Raw genomic sequence first — 25240 nt, forward strand, 5'->3', positions numbered from 1 at the left:
GGTTAGCATTTTTGCTTACCAATCCATAGAACGGGGGATCGAACCCCGCCTCGAGCGACTTTGATTTTTAGTTCATATTACGTATTTCAAGTATTTTAAGTCTTAAACTTTCTCGTTGGATGATGAGATGGGCATCGAACCCAGGACCATTCGCTTACAAAGCGAACACCGTTACCAGTCAGCCACGGCACTCCCATATTTTTTTCTGTTATGTAATACGTGAAAATTAAACGTAGATCCAAATAGGAAAGAGCTCACCGGGATGGGACAACACGATCCAGGACGAAACATAGAGACAAATCCATTTTTTTGACTCGATCATCTCGATCACCATTCAGCATGAATCGATCCCGACAGCACCGAAATTTCCACCAGCAGGTTCAAAAGGTTCTGCTTCTAGCTAGGGCAAGCTCACCCTTGAAGGTCCCTGTCTTCGGATTTGCTTGCCAAACAAAACTGCCACCGTATTTCCAGTTTACGAATCATATTTCTCTTTGACCTCCAATTTGAAAATTCGTCGCTCAGCATTCGTAATCCGACTCTGAACCTCCCGGGCAATCAAAATATTAAAATTAAAATTCACTTAGAAAACTATAACAATCAAATCAAGAAACGAAAAAATCGCGGAGCAAAAATTGAAAACGTCACGACACGCGCACGGCTTGCTTCGATCTCTACTTTACCCGATTTCGTGTGAATTGGTAGAAAATTACCCAAATAGAAAATAGCAAATATAGAGAGTTTTCTCAGCCTTTCAAAAATATTATTTTCAAAAGTAGGATAAAAAGGGGAACTAATTAAAAAAATGAATAACTGCGACTTTGTTCAAACAAGTTACTTAAAAATTTCTATTACTTGAAAAAGGTGCACTTTATCAAAATTTCCATTTTTCAAGTACTTTTTCATTGCAAATTCAATTTTACATCGAAAAATGAAGTTGAACATTTTTTGCGACAATATTTCGATTTTTTTGAAAAAAGAATGATTCAAAATTCATAACTCGATCAAAGATTTTTTGCCCGTTCTGGAAATTTCTGAAAAGTTGGCATCAATCCTAAAGCATATCAGAAAAAAGTGTTTTTTTTTTTGCAAATCAAGTTTTTGTGACAAAAATCCATACCTACAACTTTGCCGAAGACACCAAATCGATCAAAAAAATCCTTCAAAAGATACAGATTTTTGAATGTATCATTTTTGTATGAACAGCTGCCAAATTTGTATGAACAATTATATGGACAAACTAATGATTCAAAATCAAGTTCAAAATGGCTTCTTTGGGAATACCGAAGGCACCGAAAAAGTTTTAGCCGGATTAAAAAATACAAAAATTAAAATTAAGAAAAAATACCGATTTCGTATAGACATGCTCATCAACCAAAAAATATAAAAATTTAAATTACAAGCCAAGGTTTCAACATTTGGATGAAAAAATGCTTCAAAATGCATTTTACATTGATTGAATACATGTTTTAAAAGAAGTTCTATCTCACGAAAAAAATCTTTTTGTGTGTTTCAATACATTTTGAAAAGAGGTCAAACATGCTAAATATGTGTATAAACGCAGAATTATGCATTTTGAATGGTTTTCAGTTAGTTGGTTTTCGGGCCGGCTTTGAAGGCGGCAAAAACTTTCAAACATATTTGCAACGGCCTAAATTCATGAAAATATCGGTTCTTCTGAAGTGTTGCGACAATTTTTGATGTGATGTCCCAAAATGAAAAACTTGTAAACAATGATCTATCTGATTTAAAATACAAAATACATATTAGCAAATATCGCTGATTTTTAAGGAAATTTTGAAGGGGTGTGGGGTAAAACACAAAAAATACATTTTAACAAAATGTAATATACTTTTCGTTTGAAAATTTGATTCAGTTTATTCAATTAGCAATTCATAAGCCTTTACAGGCAGCTGCTAGCTGAATTCTCTTTTGAGAATAATAAGCTCAAAAATGATTGTTGGACATATTTTTCCATACCGTATTTGATATACTGCAAGCATCACTATTTTTTCAAAAAAAAAAACTTAGGCAAAATATTGTGATCACTTTGCGCTATAGCTTAAAAGATGGCATTTTTGGTCTTTCAAAACATTTCCAAAAAACTTAAAACCAAATATGGTATTTCGGTGTAGTTTATTTTTGTAGTGTTAAGAGTTCAAAATAGTTTTTTTATATAAAAAAAATTAACAAAATTTTACCGTTTACCAGTTTACCGATCTAATCAGCAGTTGAAAATTTGGAAAAATTAAATTTATTCGGTAAAAAAAATCCAAGTGTTTACTAGGGCGTCCCAAAAAAAAAGAAAAGTTGTCACATATTTTGTGCTCACTCCTAGAATGATAGATTCGGATGTCAGGAATAATGTTTTCGTACAACAAAAAAATCCCAAAAACGGTTTACAACTCGCGCGCGGAGCTTGATTGAAAAAGTGCATTTTTTGAGTATTTTTCAGAAATGCGCGTAACAATCATACTAAAGTCATTCAAATTTGGTCGCCTTGGGCTTCAAGTTATAGTTCAATGTCCCCTGAACAAATTCCTGTACAGACATGGTCCATAAAAGCTTGTATTTGAGCATGGCAGGGCGTTTTAGGGAGAAAAACTTGTATTTTTTGGCTACCAAATTTCAAAACTCACTCCCCAAAACGAGCCAAAAAAGCAGCCAAAACTTATTCAGCTTATAGGAAATTTCATGGCAAACATTTTGCTTTTTTTTAAATTTTATGTCCACGCAAAGCCGAGATATTGGCATTTTAGTGAACAAAAAGTGACGAATTTTCAAAATTCTCAGTTTATGAGCGTTTTTAGCATGGGCTACTATGATTCAGATGAGAAGGCATATATTTTGGATATTTTCATTTTGCTCGCTCAAATACGATATTTGTTATTTGTTTTTTTTTTTCTTTTCTTTTCCTTTTTTCATTGCAATGTGACGTAAACGACATATTTGTGAGTAATGCTCTGTGATCGTCTCGATATGAACAAATAAAGCTCTTACTGGTAGCTTTTTTTTGAAAAAAAAATAGATGAATTTGTTTCATTCGAATGTACTTGCAAAAAAAAAATCACATTCACAGCTTGGAGATATGAACTTTAATAAAATTACTTTTGATTTATGATTATTTGTCGTTTACGTCACATTGTGAGAAAATCTCATGTTTTTCATGAAATGTTACTAACAAATATCGTTTTTGAGCGAGCAAAATAAAATAATCAAAATATATGCCTTCTCAACTGAATCATAGTAGCCCATGTTTTATGCTAAAAACGCTCATTTACTGAGAATTTTGAAAATAAGACACTTTTTATTCACTAAAATGCTAATATCTCGGCTTTGCGTGGACATAAATTGAATGTCAAAAAAACAAAATGATCTCCGTAAAATTTCCTATAAGCTGAATGCATTAGTTTTGGCTGTAAAATTTTTTGCCTCGTTTTGGGGAGTGATTTTTGAAATTTTGTAGCTAAAAAATACAATTTTTTCTCCCTAAAACGCCGGGGTGAGGGTGAGCACGGGTGAGCACCAAAGAATTGACAACTTTTCATTTTTTTTTTTGGGACGGCCTAGTGTGTACCTTTCAAATTTGTATATAAACTTGTGTACCCAGCATAAAAAATTTGAGGCAAATAAAAAAAAACGAATATTCGGAGTATTCATTATTTAGCCCGAAGTTTCACAAAAAAAAGTTAAACAATGAAATAAACGCATTGGCATTTCTTCTATTTCGTTCCAGGTTGGACCGTAACGGTCGCGGGCAACTACAACCCGGACATGGCCCCGGACGTGGAGATGCGACTCAGTTTCCCCAAACAACAGACCCAAGTCAACGGTACCGGAGCAAACGGCGCCCTGCTCGGCAACGGTGGAAGTCCCGCACGGCGTGGTGCCAGCGGAAAACGTGCCCCAGCCAACGGGCATCCGTCGCCGGTCAACGGACATGGTGCCATGAATGGCCACGACACGCGCACGAAGCAGTACATCGAGGACACGCACCACATTCCGGGCCGGGGTGGCCAAAACTACGCCCTGCTAGACGACGACAGCTACGTGGGCGGAGGCAACGGCCGTGGGAATGGTGGACGGGCCGCCCTGCCACCCCCTCCACCGCAACCCGGATTGAACCCGAAGCGGACGCTGTCCCGGGCGGACGGGCATGGTGAGTTGTTTTGACCAAGATTTATTTGTTATTTCAACCAAAGAACTTGTCAGTTCAGCAAACACTTTCGACATGTTTCATAACTCTGATTTCCCCCTCAATCCAGCTGGTGGCGGTGGCAAAGATTATCGTCTTCCCAATGTTGGCACATCGAACAACGTTCCCGGAAGACAGACCACAAAGAAGGGGATCAAGGTAGTACAGGACAGCACCGCTAGTCGAACGACACGCAGCGCAAAGTAAAAGAGGGGTGCAGTTTTTGTTCAAAGATCACAATGATTCTCGTTGAAATTAGTCGCAAAGTGCTCTCAAAAGTAGTTCTGCCCTCATTCCGTCCTAGGAAGACCTGCTAACATTTTTAAACAATCAAAGTATTTAGCTCACGTTAACAAATAGGTAAATTGGCGAACGCATATTTTCAACTTAAAAAGTGAGACACGCGTGTGGATGTAAGTTTGAATGCTGTGTAGGTGCTTGCAGTGCATGTGGCATAATTGTTTTCCAATAGTTTTGGCTTGCTCGCATGCAAATTGGTTGATTGGTGATCTCTGTGAAATAATTATTCTCAACGACAACTTCGGGTTCGTCACCTATGCTTTTGTCTTCGAGCAAGTCTCCCGGTGGAAACGCAGGGTACTTTACATTGCTACCGTTCAATGTGATGGCTGTTGACAACTTTCTTACGGATCGTTTCTTCGAAAAAATCCTGGTGATTTCAGGAAAAGTCAGAGAATTTTGATAAAATAGCTTAATATTTAAAAAAAAAAGACATCTTTCGGTATTGCTTTTGATTTTGATCAAATTTGTATTTTAATTCACCACCTTAAATACAGTTAAACCTCGCATGGTGCGCAGGCGTTACGTTTTATATTTCGTCGATTCCTCAAACACAGCATAATAATTTTGCAATCTTTTTCAAACAATTTGTTGGTCTGGTTTCAACCTACAATTTGCTCCAAAAAGATGGCAAATATGTTATGTAGTTTTAGAGTAATCGAAGAAATTCAAAGCGTAACGCCTGCGCACTATGCGAGGTTTAACTGTAAATGAAAATATTGATCTTTGCACTAAGAATAAGAACATGGATTTTACCCGCACTTCAAAACAAACTGAAGAGCATGCTCGCTTTGATTCATTTTTAATTTTCAATTTCCCTGGCCATTTTGACAACTTGCAATAGTGCGATCGATAACAATATTGCTGATTCAAAGAAAGTTGGCCGACTATAGGCGACAAAGCATCTCTTTCTTCGAGATTCCCGAGAACTTTTAATCAATAAGACCGATGCAAATAGTTTTTGTCCCTCGGCTTTGACCGAGGTCGGCAAATGAAAATATAAAAATTGAAATAACAAGCCTGGGTTTCAAAATCTGCATGCAAAAAGTGCTTTAAAATGCATTTTACACTAGTTCAGTTGTTTTGCAATCATTAGTCTTCAAAAAATGTAAGATTTGACGAAAACAAAAATTTCAACGAAAAAAAAACTTTTTGCGATACTAAAGATCGAAAATTTTCAAAAATTCAAAAGCTTGTAAACTAACCCAAACATGCTAAAAATGATTCTAAACGCAAGGGAATGCATTTAAAATTGATTTCAGCTGATTGCACTTCAATTTTTATTGAAATTTTGGCCCCCGATTTTCGGCCAAACTTTGACGACTTTAAATATTATACCGGCTCCGTGGCTTAATGGTTACGGCTTCTGCCTCACAAGCAGAAGGTTCAGGGATCAAATCCCAGTCGGTACCTTTGAAATTTGGAATCAGGAATTTGAACTTTGAATATGAACAAAAACTAAAACGAATCAGGTGGGATTCGAACTCACACCTCTGGATTGATGGTCTGGGGCGCTAAGCAGTCGGCCATCCGAAGGTTTACACTCTAGCAGTGAATTGATTCGTAGTGTTGAAACATGTTATCCTCTCATATTAAATACGCGCTGGTCCCTGATTTGCCTGAGGGGATCGGAAGTCTAAATATAGATCGAGTTTCCTTCAGATGCTTGCTTCTATGTTTAGGCGGGGCCAAACAATGCCCAGCGACCTCGGAATTTGACCGCAAGGAGCTCTGTCATTCTGAAACGGGTCGTTGGAAGCAGCGCGAGGGCTAACACCACCTAATACCCGGGACTGAGATATGTTGTATCAGCATTCGGCATATACAAAGTCTGATACAGTTATGATCAGTGGTAAAAAATCCCTGACCTCTTGCTTGTTACGGCAGTAGACCCACCGGTCTTAACTCCTAGGAGTTCATGGACGACCCAGAACATCTCAATAAGTTGTCACAACAATGCACTGTAGCCTTCCACACTCATTGAAGCAGTCTGGGTAGGATCTGTTTTCAAAATCTTCATGTTTCGACTTTTTTCTATATCCATATATGGCTACCCTCTTGCACGAACGGTTCAAATGGATAAAGACAAGAGAAGCCATGTTTCAATCATGCTAAAACATATCAGAACTAATAGTTTTTGCTGATACGCGTCGAATGAAGTCAAGATGATCGAAATCCATAATAAAATAAGGATTTTATGAGTGATTTAGCAATAGCAAAAATACGATTTTTTGTACGTTTTAACCCAAAATACTCAAACTTCAACAACTTGTAACTTTTGAACCCCGGGGTTTAGAGAGTCTCAGCGAGATATTTCGAAAAAAGTTGGTCCCGTTCGTTTACATCCTTGGACCAGCTCCCATACAAATTTGCCCATTCTCCTTTACTGATTAATAGCAAAATGTATCCAGGTTTTTAACAACATGGGCGAATACCGAAGGTAACGCATGTAACGGTACGGGGGTACTGTCAAACCAATTTTGTAACGCACGTTCACGTCACGTCATTCTTGAACTCCTGTCAAAAATTTTCACCAAGATGGCGTCACACATTTTTGCTTCCACCCCATCCGCACACAACAAAACATTTTCTGCTGCTGCCCGGAATATTTTCGAGACAACCCGTTTCTCTCCGAAAGCCGCTGCCCAGGAACAACCCCATAGTGCTAGAAATAAACTCGAGTCCATAGTGCTAGAAATAAACTCGAGACAGCAAAGCAGAAAGATGCTCGTGAAAAAACCTTTACTTCCTGCAAGCTCCAGCCGGAACCGTGTCCGTGGCTAAGAAAATCATCCGAGGCAACATTCGCTGACCACTGGCCATGGAATAGTGGAAAAGTGAGTGGGAAATACAAGACACAGAACCTGTTGGTTTCGGGCAGCGGCTTCCTGTAGAAACGGTGTTGTCTCAGGTGTTTTTCTTTACCACGGACACGGTTCCAGCTAACAGTTCTGTCGCGTGTTTCTGGCCAGCAGGTTCTTTCTGTCCTCGAGATTTTTAGCAATTTGGTGCACATTCTATTCGCTGGTGGGTTGCCCAGGGTCAACCAAACCAGGTGGATCTCTGCAGCTAGAAACAAAAAAACGGTGGGCCGCCCGTCAATTTTTACCGACATGGAGAGAATAAAAAAAACAAATTTTCTAAAACATTTGCCAACTGTTACACCGAACCACATTTCCTGGTCCATTTTCCAAAAATTGTCTTCATTCCGGAAGGATCACACCATCTCTAGTTTAAGGTTATGTTCACAAAACAAATCTATCTGTTGTTGCACTTATTTTAGTGCGGGGTTAGGAACCGTACTTTTACACCAAAGGCATCCGAGACTCAAACGTTTCTGCCGGATGGCTACTGCTGGGAACAAACCCAGTCAAATCAATCCGAATTCTGAAACGGAATCTAATTAGAATCGTATACAAATTCCGTTTCAAACGCAACAACCGGTTCGAACACAGAACCGGTTGTTGCGTTTGAAACGGAATTTGTATACGATTCTAATTAGATTCCGTTTCAGAATTCGGATTGAGTTAACTGGGAAGTAGCGCTCGCTGAAGAGTGGAAAAAATCGCAAGAAAATACCCCAGATAAAACCTACTGGTCGGAAACCCGAGAACCAGACAAATGCACGGATCAGGACGCCAGAAAGAAACTCGCGACAGAACTGTTAGCTGGAACCGTGTCCGTGGTTAAGAAAAACACCCGAGACAACCAGTTTCTACCGGCAGCCGCTACCCGAAACCAACAGGTTCTGTGTCTTCACACTGACTTTTCCACTGTTCCACGGCCAGTGGCCAGCGAATGTTTTTCTTAGCCACGGACTCGGTTCCGGCTGGAGGTTGCAGGAAGTAAAGCGAGAAGTAAAGGTTCTTCCACGAGCATCTTTCGGCCTTGCTGTCTCCGGTTAATTTCTGGCATTTCTGGCACTATCTCGGGCACTATCGTTTCACGTTCCGGCCAGCGGATAAACACGAATCTGCCGTGGGTTGCTCCTGGGAAGCTGTTTTTGTAGAGAAACGAAACCCTCGACAACACTCCAGCAGAAAAAGTTTTGTTGTGTGCGGACGGTGCGATGCGGAAGCAAAAATGTGAGACGCCATCTTGGTGAAAATTTTTGACAGGAGTTCAAGAATGACGTGACGGGAGCGTGCGTTACAAAATTGGTTTGACAGTACCCCCGTACCGTTACAAGCGTTACATTCGGTATTCGTCCATATTGTTAAAAACCTGGATTAGTACACAGAGTAACACAGAGTCACTACTGCCTCTTGATTTATGGTACCGTTACGCGGTACATCGCGGTACATCCCCCGGTTATAATAAAATCAGACGTCAGCCCGACTTGCACCAAAATGGTAGGGTTCAAATCATCTGATCGCAGTCCCACTCTAACTTTAGGGGGGCTGCGGGCGATAATCGGGCATCGCCAGGGCCAGTTAAGACGCTTTAGTCTGGACACAATCCTCAAATTTTTCCGTTTTTTTTATGCACACGCACACCAACATAATTTGCGCACTCCGCCACGCACACTCTTTTATTTTCCGTAACGTCCAAACTGTCAAACATTTTTGTTTACGGTTTTCAGTCAAACATAAAAAAACGTGGTCTGGTGCCTCCCGCAAAGTTTCTTTTTGATTTATTGGACTAATCAAAGTAAGTTTCAAAGTTCTTTAACGACGAACACGCACTAATTTGGATTATTTTTCCAGCATGATGTTTGTTGAATGTCACGGAAGGTGGAGGAGGATTGTTAAGGATGGTGCGAGCGGGTTCGTCGACGGCGTTCCTCGTTGGAGTCTTCGATTGGCAGTCCTACGGATTGACGGGCTGGTCTTGGCTATCGAAGCGGACGTTTCGTCTAGTGCTGTTGTCCCACTGCTCGCCCTGCAGCGTCGATCTTGGTCTTACCATGGCCGTTGATCTCGATGGAGCCGCTATAGCTATTTTACTTCCGTTTTGGTCCGAAGTGGAACCCACCGCGGAAGTGCTTGTTGACGCCTCAGCCTCAGCGCTCTCCTGATGACCGGCTTGTCGTCCTCGTGGATTAGCTCGTCAGTGACCATCTGTTCCAAAATTCGGTACGCGACCGACGGCAAGTCCAACAGAACAACGGCCATGGTCCAACACAACAATGCACGTTTCGAGGCATCGCAGCAGGTTGAGCAGCAAGTGGAACGACAAGGCCACTTTGGCGTGACCCCACCATTCGACGTCCTACTCGTACTTGATCTACCGGGCCGTTTCCTTCCATTCCCGCGCCCGTTCCGAGTAACTTGCTTCGCCGGCGACCACCAGTTACCATGGCCCTTGCCTATTCTTGGTGTAACCTCGTCCGGACGAGCGTCAACATTGCGGTGCGGATCGATCCGGACCTGAAGCTGACAGAATGCCGGTGAAGGTTGCCGCTTAGATTCGTAAATTTAAGGTAGTTATTCAAGTTTATTTAAACATTTAAACGAAAAAATTTTACTTAACCTCTATTCTCCCGCCACAAGGTTTTGATTATTGCCCTGGCCGATGGAACAACCAATTTGCAGCCGCCCCATCAAAGGGATCAAACGACCACCATATATCCTGCGGTGATGAACATCAAATTAAATCGGATTGCCCGTTTGCAGCGAAGCAAGGAATGGACACAAGGGGCGGCCAGAATCAGTGATCTTTTGGAGTGCAGGGCTGCTCGATCGGAACGAGCATCTCAATCGTGGCGCGGATCGATTGCTGACGACTGGAGCGGCAATGAAAAATACTAGAGTATGCGCTCTAGGAGTCACTGATGAAACTGATTCTCTCTGACTTATAAAAAACAAAAGCATATAAATAATTGGATAAAAAAAACATAACTACAAAATACATAACAACAAAAATTTGGACAAATGCGAAAATACATGATACAAAAACACAAATACAAAAAAAACACAGAGATACGAAAACACAGAAATACAAAATACGAAAATACTAAAATACAAAAATTAAAAATACAAAGACACAAAAAAACAAAAACACAGAAATACAAAAACAGAGAAACACAGAAATACACTAATACAAAAAAAAACTACAAAAAATCTAAAATACAAAACTAAAAAAAATTACAAAACTGCAAATAAACTAAATTCAACTAAACATAATAAAACTTACATAAATATGACAAAGTTTTGCTAAATTTTACTAGTTAGGCTTGTCAAAGTAAATGTAGTTAAATTATAGTAATTTCAAGTTATATTCAAACTTTGTTTTACTATCTTGAACAAAATTTCACCTATTTTTTTAAATTCATAATAATTTTTTTTTATTTTTGCGAATCATAACAATTTTATACTAATTTGAACATATTTACCTGAATAACACAGAGGTATTATATTTTACAAAAACTTCACAAAACGAAACTGAAGTCTACTAAATTCACCAAAATTTAGCTGAACTTATCTAAATTTAAATAAACTTATCTAAATTTGATTAAATTAAATTTGATTAAAATTAACTCAATTCAATTAAAAGTAACTAATTTAACTAAAATTTCCAAAATTTAACAAAAATAAACTCAATTAATCTAAAATAACCGAGGTTTAACTGAATTTTACTAAAATAAACAAAGATTCACAAAATTTTACTTCTTTTGACTAAATTTGGCTAATTTAACTAAATTGAATTATATTTAATTAATTTAACTAAATTTATCAAAATTTAACTACATTTATTTTATTTAACTAAAAGTAACTTATTTAACTAATATTAACTAAATTTAACAAAAATATATTCAATTTAACTGAAATAACCAAAAAGTCACTAAATTTAACTAAAATAAAGTTTCAATACATTTTACTTCTTTTGACTAAATTTGGCTAATTTAACTAAATTTAACAAAATTTAACTAAGTTTTCTAAATAAAGTAAATCAAACTAAATTTATCTAAATAATACTAAATTCACATAATGAAACTAAATTTGACTTAATGTTTTTAAAATTAACTGAATTTAAATTAATTTTACTTAATTTTAATAAACTTAACTAAATTTAATTAAATAGAACACAATTCAGCAAAATTTTACTAAATTTAACTATGATTAACTATTTTATGTTAATTTAACTAAATTTTACTATGTTTACTAAATTAAAGTGAATTAAACTAAATATAATAAATAAAACTAAATTTACATTTCATAACTTATTTTAACTAAATTGTACTAAAATTGACTAAATTCTGTTAAATTTTAATAAATTTAAATTAACTAAACTAAATTCAACTAAATTTAGCATATATAACTGAATTGAAGTAATTTAAGCTAAATTTATCTAAATTTTATTTAATTTAAATAAATTTATCTGAATTTACATAATTTATCTAGATTGAACTAAGTATGACTAGATTTAAATAAACTTAACTAAGTTCATCTAAATTCAACAAAATTTAACTAAATTGAACTAAATTTAACTAAATTGAACTAAATTCAACAAAATTGAACTAAATTTAATAAATTAAAGTAAATTAAAATTTATATAAATTTTGCCTGATTTAACTAAATTGAACTTAATTCAACTAAATTTTACCTAATTAAACTAAATTTAACTGAATTTAACCAAATTTAACGTAATTTAGCTGAATTAACTAAATTTAATTTAATTAAACTAAATTTAAATAAATTAAACTAAATTTAAATAAACTTTAATTAATATAAATAAACTCTACTAATTTTACTAAGTTTAAATAAATTCAAGTAAATTTAACTTAATTCATCTGAATTTAACAAAATTTATTTAAATTAATATAAATATATTAAATTAAACAAAAATTTTACTTAATTTAACTAAATGTAACTAAGTTTATCTAAATTCAACTAAATTGAACTTAATTCAACTAAGTATCACCTAATTTCAATAAATTTACCTAATTCAACTAAATTTAACTTAATTCAACCAAATTCAACTGAATCTTACTAAATTTAAATAAATTGAACTATGTTTACTTAATTAAAGTAAATTAAACTGAATTTATCAAAATTTAACTAAATTTTGCATCATTTTACTAAATTTCAATAGATGTAACTAAGTTTATCTTAATTCAACTAAATTGAACTAAATTAAACTGAATTCAATTAAATTTTACATAATTTAGCTAAATTAAACTAAATTGAACCTAATTCAACAAAATTTTACCTCATTTAACTTAATTGAACTAAATTGAACTTAATTCAACAAAGTTTAACTGATTTTACTTAATCATCTTATTTTAACGAAATTTAACTAAAATTAACTAAATTTATCTTAATTTATCTGAATTTAACTACACTTAACTAAGTTTATCTAAATTAAACTAATTTGAACTTAATTCAACCAAATTCAATATAATTTTACTAAATTTAACTAAAATGAACAATATTAAAACTAATTTTACTAAATTTAATTAAATTGAACAAAGTTTACTGAAATAAAGAAAATAAAACTATTTTTTTTACATTTATTTAGAAAAATATGTTATAAAATAAACTGAACTTAACTAAATTTAATTATATTTAACCAATTTTAAAGTAAATTATGCTAAAGTTGACCAAATTTACTGAATTTAAATAAATTTTACTGAATTTTAATTAACTTAACTAGATTCACTTAATTTAACTAAATTTAAGTGATTTTTTTACTAAATTTAACAAAATTGAACACAATTCAGCAAAATTTTACTAAATTTAACTATGATTAACTATATTATTTGAAAATTTAACTAAATTTTACTATGTTTACTAAATTAAAGTGAAACTAAATATAATAAATGCAACTGAATTCAACTAAATTTACATTACATAACTTAATTTAACTAAATTGAACTAAAATTAACTTAATTCTAATAAATTTTAATAAATTTAAATAAACTTAACTAAATTCAACTAAATTTAGCTAAGTATAACTGAATTGAGGTAAATTAATCTAAATTTAACTTAATTTTAATAAATTTAACTGAATTTACATAATTTATCTAGATTGAACTAAGTATGACTAGATTTAAAAAAAAACTTAACTAAGTTTATCTAAATTCAACTAAATTTAACTAAATTCAACAAAATTTAGCTGAACTTAACTAAATTAACCTGAATTTTACTAAATTTAACAACTAACTAAGATTACTAAACTAAAGTAAATTAAACTAAAGTTATCTTAATTTATATAAATTTTGCCTAATTTAACTAAATTTTACCTAATTTAACTAAATTGAACTTAACTTACTTTATCTAAATTCAACTAAATTGAAATTTATTAAACAAAGTATTACCTAATTTCACTAAATTCACCTAAATCAAATAAATTTAACTTAATTCAATCAAATTCAACTGAATTTTACTAAATTTAACAAAATTGTACTAAGTTTACTAAATGAAAGTAAATTAAACTAAAGTTATCGAAATTTAACTAAATTTTGTTAAATTTTACTAAAATTTAAATAGATTTAACAAAGTTTATCTAAATTCAACTAAACTTTACTAAATTAAACTGAATTCAACTAAATTTTGCCTAATATAACTAAATTACACTAAATTGAACTTAATTCAATAAAACTTAGCTGAATTAACTGAATTTAACTCAATTAAACTAAATTTAAATAAACTTAAATTAATAAAAAATAAACTCTACTAATTTAACTAAGTTTAAATGAATTCAAGAAAATTTAACTAAATTCATCTGAATTTAACAAAAATTATGTAAATTTATAAAAGTTTATTAAATTGAACCAAATTTTACTTAATTTAACTAAACGTAACTAAGTTTATCTAAATTCAACTAAATTGAACTTAATTCAACTTTCAATAAATTTACCTAATTCAACTAAATTTAACTTAATTCAACCAAATTCAAATGAATTTATCTAAATTGAACTATGTTTACTTAATTAAAGTAAATTAAACTAAATTTATCAAAATTGAACTAAATTTTTCAAAATTTTACTAAATTTCAATAGATGTAACTAAGTTTATCTAAATTCAACTAAATTGAACTAAATTAAACTGAATTCAATTAAATATTACCTAATTTAGCTAAATTTAACTAAATTGAACCTAATTCAACAAAATTTTACCTCATTTAACTTAATTGAACTAAATTTAACTTAATTAAACTAAGTTTAACTTAATTTAACTGAATTTAACTAATATCAACCAAGTTTAACTGAATTTTACTAAACCATCTTAATTTAACGAAATTCAACTAAAATTAACTAAATTTATCTGAATTTAACTACACTTAATAAGTTTATCTAAATTCAACTAAATTGAACTTAATTTAACTAAATATTACCTAATTTAACTAAGTTTACCTAATTTAACTTTATTAAACCAAATTCAATATAATTTTACTAAATTTAACTGAGATGAACTATATTAAAACGAATTTTACTAAGTTTAGTTAAATTGAACTAAGTTTACTGAATTAAAGTAAATAAAACTACATTTATGTAAGTTTAACTAAATTTTGCAACATTAAATTCAACTTAGTATTGCCTAATTTGACTAAACTCACCTAATTTAACTAAATTTACCTTAATTCAACCAAATTTAACTGAATTTAACTAAATTTTACTAAGGTTAACTATATTTACATGAATTTTACAAAATTGAACTAAATTTATCTAAATTCAACTAAATTTAACTAAATTAAACTGAATTCAATTAAATTTTAACTAATTTAATTATTAAATTAAACTCAATTAAACAAAACTTAAATAAGCTCAACTAAATTTAACTAAGTTTAATTAAATTAAAGAAAATTAAACTGATTTTTTCCTTAATTTTACAAAATTTATCTAAATTTACATGATTTTACAAAATTTAACTAAACTTAAATAAGTTTATCTAAATTCAACAAAGTTGAACTTAATTCAACTAAGTTTTACCTAACTTGACTAAATTTACCTTATTTAACTAAATTTAACTTTATTCAACCAAATTTAAATGAATTTTACTAAATTCAACTACATTTTACTAAGGTTAACTATATTTACATGGATTTTACTAAATTTTACTGAATTGAACCAAGTTTATTAAAATAAAGTAAATTAAACTAAATTTAACTAAATTAAACTGAATTCAACTAAATTAAACTAAATTAAACTGAATTCAACTAAATTTTACCTAATTTAACTAAATTCAACTAAATTGAACTTATTTAAACTATATTTTACCTAATTTAACCTAATTTAACTAAATTTAACTTAATTTAACTAAATATAACTCAATTTAAGTCAATTTATCTTAATTTAACTAATTTTAACTAAATATCACTTAATTTTGCCAAAGTTAACTAAATTGAAAGCGAAATGTAACTAAATTTAATGAAAACTTATTAAATTTAACCAAATTTGATTAAATTTAATATTTTTTTACTAAATCGAACTAAAATTAACTAAATTTAACTATATATAACTCAATTTAAGTCAATTTAACTTAATTTAACTAATTTTAACTTGATATAACTCAATTTAGCCAAAGTTAACTAAATTGAAATAAATGAAGTGAAATTTTACGAAACTTACGAAAATTTTACTTAATCTTACTAAATTTCACTTATTTTAAATAAATGTATCTAAATTTAACTAAATTTAATTAAATCTTAATAAATTTTATTAAATTTGACTAAATTTTACTTAATTCAACCATATTGAACTAAATTTAACTAAAGTTAACTGATTTTAACTGAATTTAACTAAATTTATCCAAACTTAACTAAATCTTACTAAAATTAACTAAATTTGACCAAATTACCAAAAATCAATTTAAAGTCTTGTTAACATACTAACCCAACTTATTTTTTTTTAGCTAGTTAGGTAATTAGTTTAAGTTTTGTTGTTAATTCAATATTTTTTTAAATAAAAAATAATCTGTCGTGTTTATTTGTCACCCTATTTTATTTAATCGCCCTAACTTGAAATCCGAAGTGAACAGGAAGTAGAATCCCCCCGGTTTCCGGCACGTCGGTCCCCCGTTTATAGGCCCGTTATCGTGGTCAAACCGGGCCCAAAAGCGTGCCACAGACGGGCGTAACACAGTGGCCAAAATGCGTAACGCCCGCCTAAATGTTGCATTCTGGCACGCAATGGGCCACAACGAGGGGAAAAAGCGTGCTGAAAATCGGGCCCGCTTTTAGGCAAAACGTCCCCGCTTTCTGGCCGTTTTCCGCCCATTTTTCTATGTGGGGTTCACTGGATTTTGAGGCGTTACGTTTTTTTGCGGCTAGTTTCGCTGTCAAACTTACAAAACAAACCAAATTTGCTGAGCAAAAGTTTAGTTTTTGCAAATGAAGATGATCGTAGAAATGATTGTGGACTATTTGCGACTTGTGCTTCCTTTAATTTTATGGTGGTTTAGTTCAGTGGACAGCAAAAATGCGCTGAGCGGAAAAAGGACGCTTTTGGCTGGCGATTCATCGTGGGGATATTATCACGTAGGGATCATCAACTCTTGTGATGGTAGATAAAAGGCGAGTGCACGCGCACGCGTGTCACGCCGAAGGACCGACTCGCTCCTTTTCGCAGCTCAACAGAACACCCACACTTTCTGCACGCGACGGCGTGTCACGCCGAAGGACCAGCTCGCTCGTCTTCTTTTCGCAGCTCAACAGAACACCCACACTTTCTGCACGCGCACGCGTGTCACGCCGAAGGACCGGCTTGTTCGACTTCTTTACCTTCGCAGCTCAACAGAACACCCACATTTCCTCACGCCGACCGGTTTTCTCGCACGGCTCAACAGACTTTCCACGCGCCACATCGATTAATCGGTCCATCCGACGGAATCCTCCCACGACTTTTATGTTTTCACATCTCCAACTAATTTTCTCAAGAACAAAAATGCACGTGATAAACAAAACAGACAGTTTGACAGACATTAATTTGTTGGAAAAAATGTGGTAACTAGATTAAATTTAAAAATATCCGTTCAAAATCATAACGCATGAAAAAAACATAACGCCTGCTACCGTTACGGAGACCCAACAACAACAACCGTAACGGAGCCACAAAATTTGATGACTTTTGTTCGGACTGCTCACTCTGTGTTACTCTGTGATTAGTATGTTTCATTAAAAACGAAGTTGACTTTATAGCTGTCGGCCACCATTGCTAGTACCAACTACTAGTGTCTTCCTTTTTTATCTACAAGGACATCGCCGCCCTGGGCTCCTCAGTGTATGAAAGTATGGCAAGGAGCGACGGCGCCGAATACCCATATTTACACAAAGAATTTTAGAGCGCCCGCCGCGGGATTCGAACCGGCGACCTCTGGATTGTCTCTCGACTGATTCAATGGAGCCCCGTGGTGCTCCTCGAAAGACAAAGCGTCACCACCAATCTCAACATAGGTGTTATTGCAAGATCACCAAATAAAAAATAAAGAACTTTGGAAAATGTAGACAATATACATGATTTAACGAATTATAAAAATCTTGACAATCATTTGCTAGAACGAATGCTTTAGAGTAGCCAAAAGCTTGCCAATAACTTGTAGCGATCATTTTGTATTAGCTTTTTCCCCAAACAGGTTCTTTTCATGCCAAGCTTCCCCAACTTTCAGGCATAGCAATGAATTGACTCATCTTAATGTGCTGCGTGTAAACGTCTCGCTCAAATCTCTCACCAACATTAGCATTTCTAGACCATACACCAACCATATTTTCCCCCGTTTTTCTTTCTCTCTGTGCGTGTTTGTATTTTGTACGCGTGTGTGTCTCTCGACTCATCATCCTTCACCATCAGACAATGGCAATTGTGGCCTCGGCAACGACCAGAACCGTTGCCAAAAACTACCACATGCTCTCCCATCAGCACGAACACCAGCAGCAACAGCAGCATCACTTCCAGCCGGCGATGCTGCCGTCGAGTCCAAACTATCCGTACTACCACCATCAACAGCACCAGCAATCGCTGTTGGCCGCTGCCGGCCAGGGTCCACCTCCGGGGACCACGACGACGACCATGACCTCGATGACCACCGGTGGAGCACGTGGTGGCGGCGGCGGCGGCGGTAGACAACGTGCCAGTTCCTTCCAATCACTTCATCATCCCTCATTGCAAAATGGCCACGGCGGGGTCGGAGGTGGCAAGTACCCTCCCTCCAACTCGCACCAGCCGCGCTGTCATGATCCATCATCAGTCATAGACTACGGGTATGACCGCTTTCGGTGTATATGAATCCTTAACCTGTCCCCCAATCCCCAAAAACAACCTGGCAGACCCAGAGACCACCCTCCGCGTTCACGCGTAGTTTGTCAAAATTGTCACATTCCGGCGTGTCACGTATAGTCCGGGCACCTCCCCACCTCTCAAATGTTTTGGCTTTAGAACTGCGTCACGCACCGTCCTCCACAATGTTCTAAATGACCCACCCACAGCCTCAAACCTCAAAGCTAATCCGTATCTCTCTCCCCCAACAGAAGTAACGCATTCTACGGTGGCCGCCGGATGTCCCTGGACAGTCCCCACGGCATGGTCGGCGCAGATCTGTCCGTGATGGGGAACGCGATCGCCCCGGAGCACAAGCCCAAGGTGCCGACCATGAGCGAGCGGGACCTAACGCGGAGGCACAACCCGTGCTACACCCGGAACCAGCCGTACTTTTCGTAGATCTTCGTCGTTTGTTCGTTCGTTCAAGTTGTTTCGTTAGTTGTTCGTTCAGTCAAAGTTATTGATTCTCTTGTTTAGCAAAGTGAAGCAAAATTTAAAAAAGTAATTTTTTAAGGAATTTTTTCTTCTGTAGCATAGTCTAGTCATTATGTTTAACTAGTTGGGTTATTACGTTTCGTGAATGCCATTTTACAGTAATGAAACAATGAAATATCAAAGTATTAAATTAGCTGGCAGCCACGTTCCACAGTTCATGAGTATTCCAGTGCAAATAAAGAAAATATTTGATCAAATTTACCTAGGAACTTATCCATTGAAAGAAACGCCAATTTCTGCAATCTTTGAATTATTTTCTGTAACTTATTCCCACATCTTGGACATCGTGAGATCCTTCTGCTGGGCGTTGCGCAGCTTCTCCATGTACCGTCTAAACTTAGCCTCTTTCACGGGAAATCCGTTCAGCTCGTAGATCACACTTCCCGGCTCCACGCCGACGTCCTCCAGGAACACCCGTCCGAACAGTATCAGCGACAGCCGCCAACGGCCCAGCAGAATGTCCGACAGGATGTTCGAACTGAGCGTACCCTGACCGCCGGGGCCGCCACTTCCGGACCGTAGATAAATCCCGCGCGGGGGCAACTCCGGCTGCTGCACCGTCTGCTCGTCGTCTCGACCGTCACGTGGGCGGAAATCTCCTGCAGGTCCATCGCCTCCGCATGTTGAATCACTTCCGCCGCACTGGCCGAGCTGGCCGACGGAGAAAAGGCCTGGAAAAACGGGGACGAAAAAAAAAACATTATTTTGACTTTGTAAACAATCGTAGTAGACGACCCACACGCGCCTTGTTATTTTTCCAAACAAAGTTGCGCAGGTAACCATGGGTCCCATAGCGACGGCCAACAGAGGAAAAAGGAAAATACAGCGCTCGACCAAAATTTTAATCAGAGAGGCTTTGAGTGTCATTTTGTGAGGTCGTGTCTGGCATTGTCTCGCTTTCGATTTGGCTTTTTTTCGTTTTTTGCTTGGTTTTTTGTCTTTCTTTTCAGCGATTTTTACAGGAATGGAGCAAAATTCTAAATGTGGCTGTTCCGCTGAGGAGCGGACCGTGACCAGGTCTGTCCAGGCTACCGAGGCATTTGCGGAGGCTATACGTACCCTGACTGTGGCGATTCGGGACAGTCGCCGAGAGCGCTGTCCCGAGGGGTGTTTGTCGGCCTGTTGGCTTAGCTTCATGACTGGGATCGTAGCCCAACCCCCGCCGGAGCGTGTTGGAGTTTACCGTCGTAAAATGAAAGGTGACGGTGCTGGCCGCTGTGATGTGGCCACCCAAACCTTTCCGGTAACGCACGACCAGTTGCTTCGCAAAGTCAAGCTAGCGGCCATGCACATTGCAATCAGGCAAGCAAAGCATCGTTGCACCTGCGGTATCGTTGAGGCCATTTGGGCCACGATGGAGCTGGAACTGACGGGTCAAAACTCAGGTTTGGAAATCGTCGAGGTGGAAGAGGAAAAATTGGTTCAAATTTTCAAATGTCGCGGCCAAGAGCCAAATTTTCCGTCAGAAATTGTCGAAGAAGATGCGAGTCGAAATTCTAGTGCCAACCACGTCTTCCGCCCTGCTTGGACCATTTTCGGTAGAAAACTTCTGCGCTGTCTGAGCATTGTGACAGCGGAAGTGTTCAAAATTTACACTGGACGCTGATTTTGCGTCTTTTTCTCTAAATTTCTTGTGGTTTTTCTATTTGGGCTGATAGGTATTTCCGATACGTTTTTCTTCTTTGATATTCCAAAACATTCGAACTTGGTGATTGTCGCGAGTTTGAACATCAAGCTAAATTTTCTAATCTTTTGATCTGTCGTTTTGTGCGGAATCCTCTTCTCAAAGGGTTTGTTTGCAGGGTTTAAAAATGGGTCATTGTATTATTTTTTTTATCACCAATTTTCCAAATGTGTTTAGTTCATTGTTTGTTATTTCTTATTACAAAATGTATGTTCAAAGTACATTGAAGCTTATTGATAACTTTAAGCGGAATGTAATATTCTTATCGGCAAGAGAATCTTAGATCTAAGCCGAAAGTTTTCTTTGTTTTTAAGTGTTAAAAGTGATGTTAAATTTTGATAAGAATAAGATATTTTTTTTTTTGCTAAGCGAAATAAAAAATAACAATCAGTTATTTTACAATTTTATTTCGAAAATCGGTGATAAGAAAAGCAATTGATGATCAAACTTTAAACTTTGTGGGCAAACATTTTGGGAAGAATTGACCAAACAAAACGCACATATCACAAGATTAGAAAGTTTTGATTGATGTTAAACTTACGATGATTGCTATCTAAATTATTTGTGGGTATTGAAGAAGAAAAACAATTGATAAAAGTTAAAAATTTCTGTAAATAAATTTTTTTGTGTTCCGCGAGCTTACAAATGATACTCAATGCCTCTCTCCAGTGATTTAACGAGTTGTTTGTTATGGTTTAATGTTGACCTAACTGCAATTCGTTATAAAAAAAAACAAATTGTTCAAACGTTTTGAAATTTCCTTTGCACTTTTAATAACTTTTTCTCTCTTTCTCTCTTTTTTCAAAGGTTTCCCTCATAACTGTCGAATGAGAACGATTGCTGTTGATGGCTGAATGTCTCAAAGGTGAATTTGAGATTTTCAAAGAAATATATAGGGCTTTTTAAACAACATTATTCTTTTCAGATTTGTAACTAACCATAAGAGGAGACGATAAATAGAACGCGGGGTCACGATGGAAATTGGGAAATACCGATGGATTGTGGTAGAGGCTGATGATTCAATGGAGAGATATTTTGAGGATCAACTTAATTTGTTAACATAATCTGTAAAATTTGGTTTTTCCATGAAATAAAATATTTAAAAACTGAACATGTTTTGTATTTGTTGCATATGAAAGAAATTAACCCTTATATTATAATTACACTTTGTGATTTCTATTATTCGCGTTTCCTGTCATTATTTGAATATGGTGAATAGGCTAGGTGCTAGGGGTTGGTCAGAGTCAAAGTTTTAACTATTCGTCAATATATTGACGTTGTTTTTGATATTTCGTCAATATATTAACGAAAAATGTTTCGACCTGCATTTGGACACCTTGGTTTGACAGATGACAGATGGATCAACAACCACATTTTGACGACCGAAGTTTTTTGCCGTTTCCGCTTAGTCTCTGCTAACAATCCAAAAATTCATGAAAAATAGAAATACTTAGTCGAAAATTCGGTCAAAGCCGGCCATTATAAGAGAGAGCTCTTACCCTCGCTCTTACCTGAACGAATAATCTGTTCTTTTGAACGAGTAAAACGGAGTTAGAACGGGAGAAAGTTTCAGAGCAGCAAGCAAAAGAAGCAGCTCCGGTGCAGCTTGCGGCAAAATTTAACGGGTTTCTCGGTTCGCAGGATTTTTCCAGATTTCTGACCATGAATATGGCCGTAATTTCTCCTCTCGCGTGAAATAAAGGAGGTAAAACATTCAATTAAACCTGTTAATAAATTGAATCCCCAATCCGAACCTCCGAATCGCCCTGAATCGATTATTCCGGCGTTTCTCAGACGCATAACGTGGTCGAACTTGGCATTCCGGAAAAAAACGCTCAGCTTACGGTCTGAATGCACCGGCTCAGCGGATCGTAGAACGTTTCCTTTTCGCATGGACTTCAGTACCGTCCGCACGGAGCCACGCAAGATAACGTTCAGACAGGAGGGAGGTCTTAGCAGGAACAGACGGTCATGTCTCCCGGCCGGTGCACAGGATTGGCAAGGTTAAAATTCGAATTAGCCTTAAAATTTCTTTCTTCAGAATCTTCGCTATAATTTTATTAAATGTTTACTTCCTAACATTATTTCTGGAACTCCTGCCGACTCTACCAGTTGCCCACGTCCCAAATGGCATTGACTTAATTGCGACGCAGGTTCTTGCTCAGCAGGTAGTACGCATGCCCCTACACGTCAGTTCCGAACAGTGGAACCAAACCCGTAGTTGCCTCCAGCGGGTTCTGGTCCGGGCAGGCCATAACCAAAGCGATGTCGTCTTCTTGTAGCTCCAAACCTAGGGGTCGGACATCTCGGTCAATAGGTTAACAATAGTTTGTTAACATATTTATATTTCGTCAATAGTTTAACGTGACCTTACCTTGTATTTTGCAACCTTGATCCAAAAAAAAAACGCTGTCAAATTAAAATGTCAACATAAACGTAAACACACACACACTCTGTCACAAAAATTATCAACTGGACGGTGCCATCAAGTTTCAAGGCGGTGGCCACATCATCCATTCGATCTTCCGCAAGAACTTCTTGCTGGACCGGTTGGCTCCGTTGGCCGAGCTGAAGGAGGCTTTCGAGCGGGACTTACATTGACTCAAGAAATAGATGGAGGCCGCCGCCGTGGCCGTCAAGAGTTTGGAGCTAGGGGTTGGTCAGAGTCAAAGTTTTAACTATTCGTCAATATATTGACGTTGTTTTTGATATTTCGTCAATATATTAACGAAAAATGTTTCGACCTGCATTTGGACACCTTGGTTTGACAGATGACAGATGGATCAACAACCACATTTTGACGACCGAAGTTTTTTGCCGTTTCCGCTTAGTCTCTGCTAACAATCCGAAAATACATGAAAAATAGAAATACTTAGTCGAAAATTCGGTCAAAGCCGGCCATTATAAGAGAGAGCTCTTACCCTCGCTCTTACCTGAACGAATAATCTGTTCTTTTGAACGAGTAAAACGGAGTTAGAACGGGAGAAAGTTTCAGAGCAGCAAGCAAAAGAAGCAGCTCCGGTGCAGCTTGCGGCAAAATTTAACGGGTTTCTCGGTTCGCAGGATTTTTCCAGATTTCTGACCATGAATATGGCCGTAATTTCTCCTCTCGCGTGAAATAAAGGAGGTAAAACATTCAATTAAACCTGTTAATAAATTGAATCCCCAATCCGAACCTCCGAATCGCCCTGAATCGATTATTCCGGCGTTTCTCAGACGCATAACGTGGTCGAACTTGGCATTCCGGAAAAAAACGCTCAGCTTACGGTCTGAATGCACCGGCTCAGCGGATCGTAGAACGTTTCCTTTTCGCATGGACTTCAGTACCGTCCGCACGGAGCCACGCAAGATAACGTTCAGACAGGAGGGAGGTCTTAGCAGGAACAGACGGTCATGTCTCCCGGCCGGTGCACAGGATTGGCAAGGTTAAAATTCGAATTAGCCTTAAAATTTCTTTCTTCAGAATCTTCGCTATAATTTTATTAAATGTTTACTTCCTAACATTATTTCTGGAACTCCTGCCGACTCTACCAGTTGCCCACGTCCCAAATGGCATTGACTTAATTGCGACGCAGGTTCTTGCTCAGCAGGTAGTACGCATGCCCCTACACGTCAGTTCCGAACAGTGGAACCAAACCCGTAGTTGCCTCCAGCGGGTTCTGGTCCGGGCAGGCCATAACCAAAGCGATGTCGTCTTCTTGTAGCTCCAAACTCTTGACGGCCACGGCGGCGGCCTCCATCTATTTCTTGAGTCAATGTAAGTCCCGCTCGAAAGCCTCCTTCAGCTCGGCCAACGGAGCCAACCGGTCCAGCAAGAAGTTCTTGCGGAAGATCGAATGGATGATGTGGCCACCGCCTTGAAACTTGATGGCACCGTCCAGTTGATAATTTTTGTGACAGAGTGTGTGTGTGTTTACGTTTATGTTGACATTTTAATTTGACAGCGTTTTTTTTTTTGGATCAAGGTTGCAAAATACAAGGTAAGGTCACGTTAAACTATTGACGAAATATAAATATGTTAACAAACTATTGTTAACCTATTGACCGAGATGTCCGACCCCTAGGCTAGGTGATGTATATTGATGCATATTAAGCTTTTCGTGAGACACATTTTGAAATTATGCATTTGTTACCTCAAATTTAAAGTTTTGTGGAAGAATGGAAATATTAGGCAAACATAAAAATTGCAAATATCCTTTTTTGTTATTGTTTATTTCTTGTAATGCCGTTGCAAATATTTGTCAAACTTTATGTCGACTTCAAAAAGTATTTGCAACGGCCTGAAATGTGCACCAGAAATAGGGAAACATTCCAAAGCATAAGCCTACTACATACACTGGATTCATAAATTTGAATGTTTTTGTAAAGT

At 36.3% G+C, this 25240-nt stretch overlaps 2 protein-coding genes and 1 pseudogene across 2 annotated transcripts in view; 2 read left to right on the forward strand and 1 right to left on the reverse strand.

The window, feature by feature from the left end:
* The window catches only part of LOC120413947 (uncharacterized), a 132307-nt gene extending 112919 nt beyond the window's left edge, over positions 1–19388 (forward strand). The window contains exons 10-13 of the mRNA XM_052710913.1: positions 3737–4159; positions 4266–4357; positions 18225–18634; positions 18902–19388. Coding sequence (XP_052566873.1) covers positions 3737–4159; positions 4266–4357; positions 18225–18634; positions 18902–19091 — 1115 coding nt within the window. The 3' untranslated portion in view covers positions 19092–19388. The remainder of the gene's footprint in view (positions 1–3736; positions 4160–4265; positions 4358–18224; positions 18635–18901) is intronic.
* On the forward strand, positions 8938–10433 carry LOC120413946 (uncharacterized). The gene is made up of 2 exons (XM_039574951.2): positions 8938–9145; positions 9202–10433. The coding sequence occupies exon 2, from the start codon at positions 9512–9514 to the stop codon at positions 9866–9868; it is 357 nt and encodes a 118-aa protein (XP_039430885.1). The 5' UTR covers positions 8938–9145; positions 9202–9511; the 3' UTR covers positions 9869–10433.
* Positions 19389–23526: 4138 nt separating the features above from the next.
* On the reverse strand, positions 23527–24929 carry LOC128093564 (superoxide dismutase [Mn], mitochondrial-like; annotated as a pseudogene).
* Between the last annotated feature and the right edge of the window lie 311 nt (positions 24930–25240).

This window comes from Culex pipiens, chromosome 3, assembly GCF_016801865.2.
Source record: "Culex pipiens pallens isolate TS chromosome 3, TS_CPP_V2, whole genome shotgun sequence".
NCBI classification, from domain to species: Eukaryota; Metazoa; Arthropoda; class Insecta; order Diptera; family Culicidae; genus Culex; species Culex pipiens.

Excerpts from the sequence above, each read along its gene's own strand:
- LOC120413946 (XM_039574951.2), top strand. The coding sequence starts at position 9,512 with ATGACCGGCTTGTCGTCCTCGTGGATTAGCTCGTCAGTGACCATCTGT.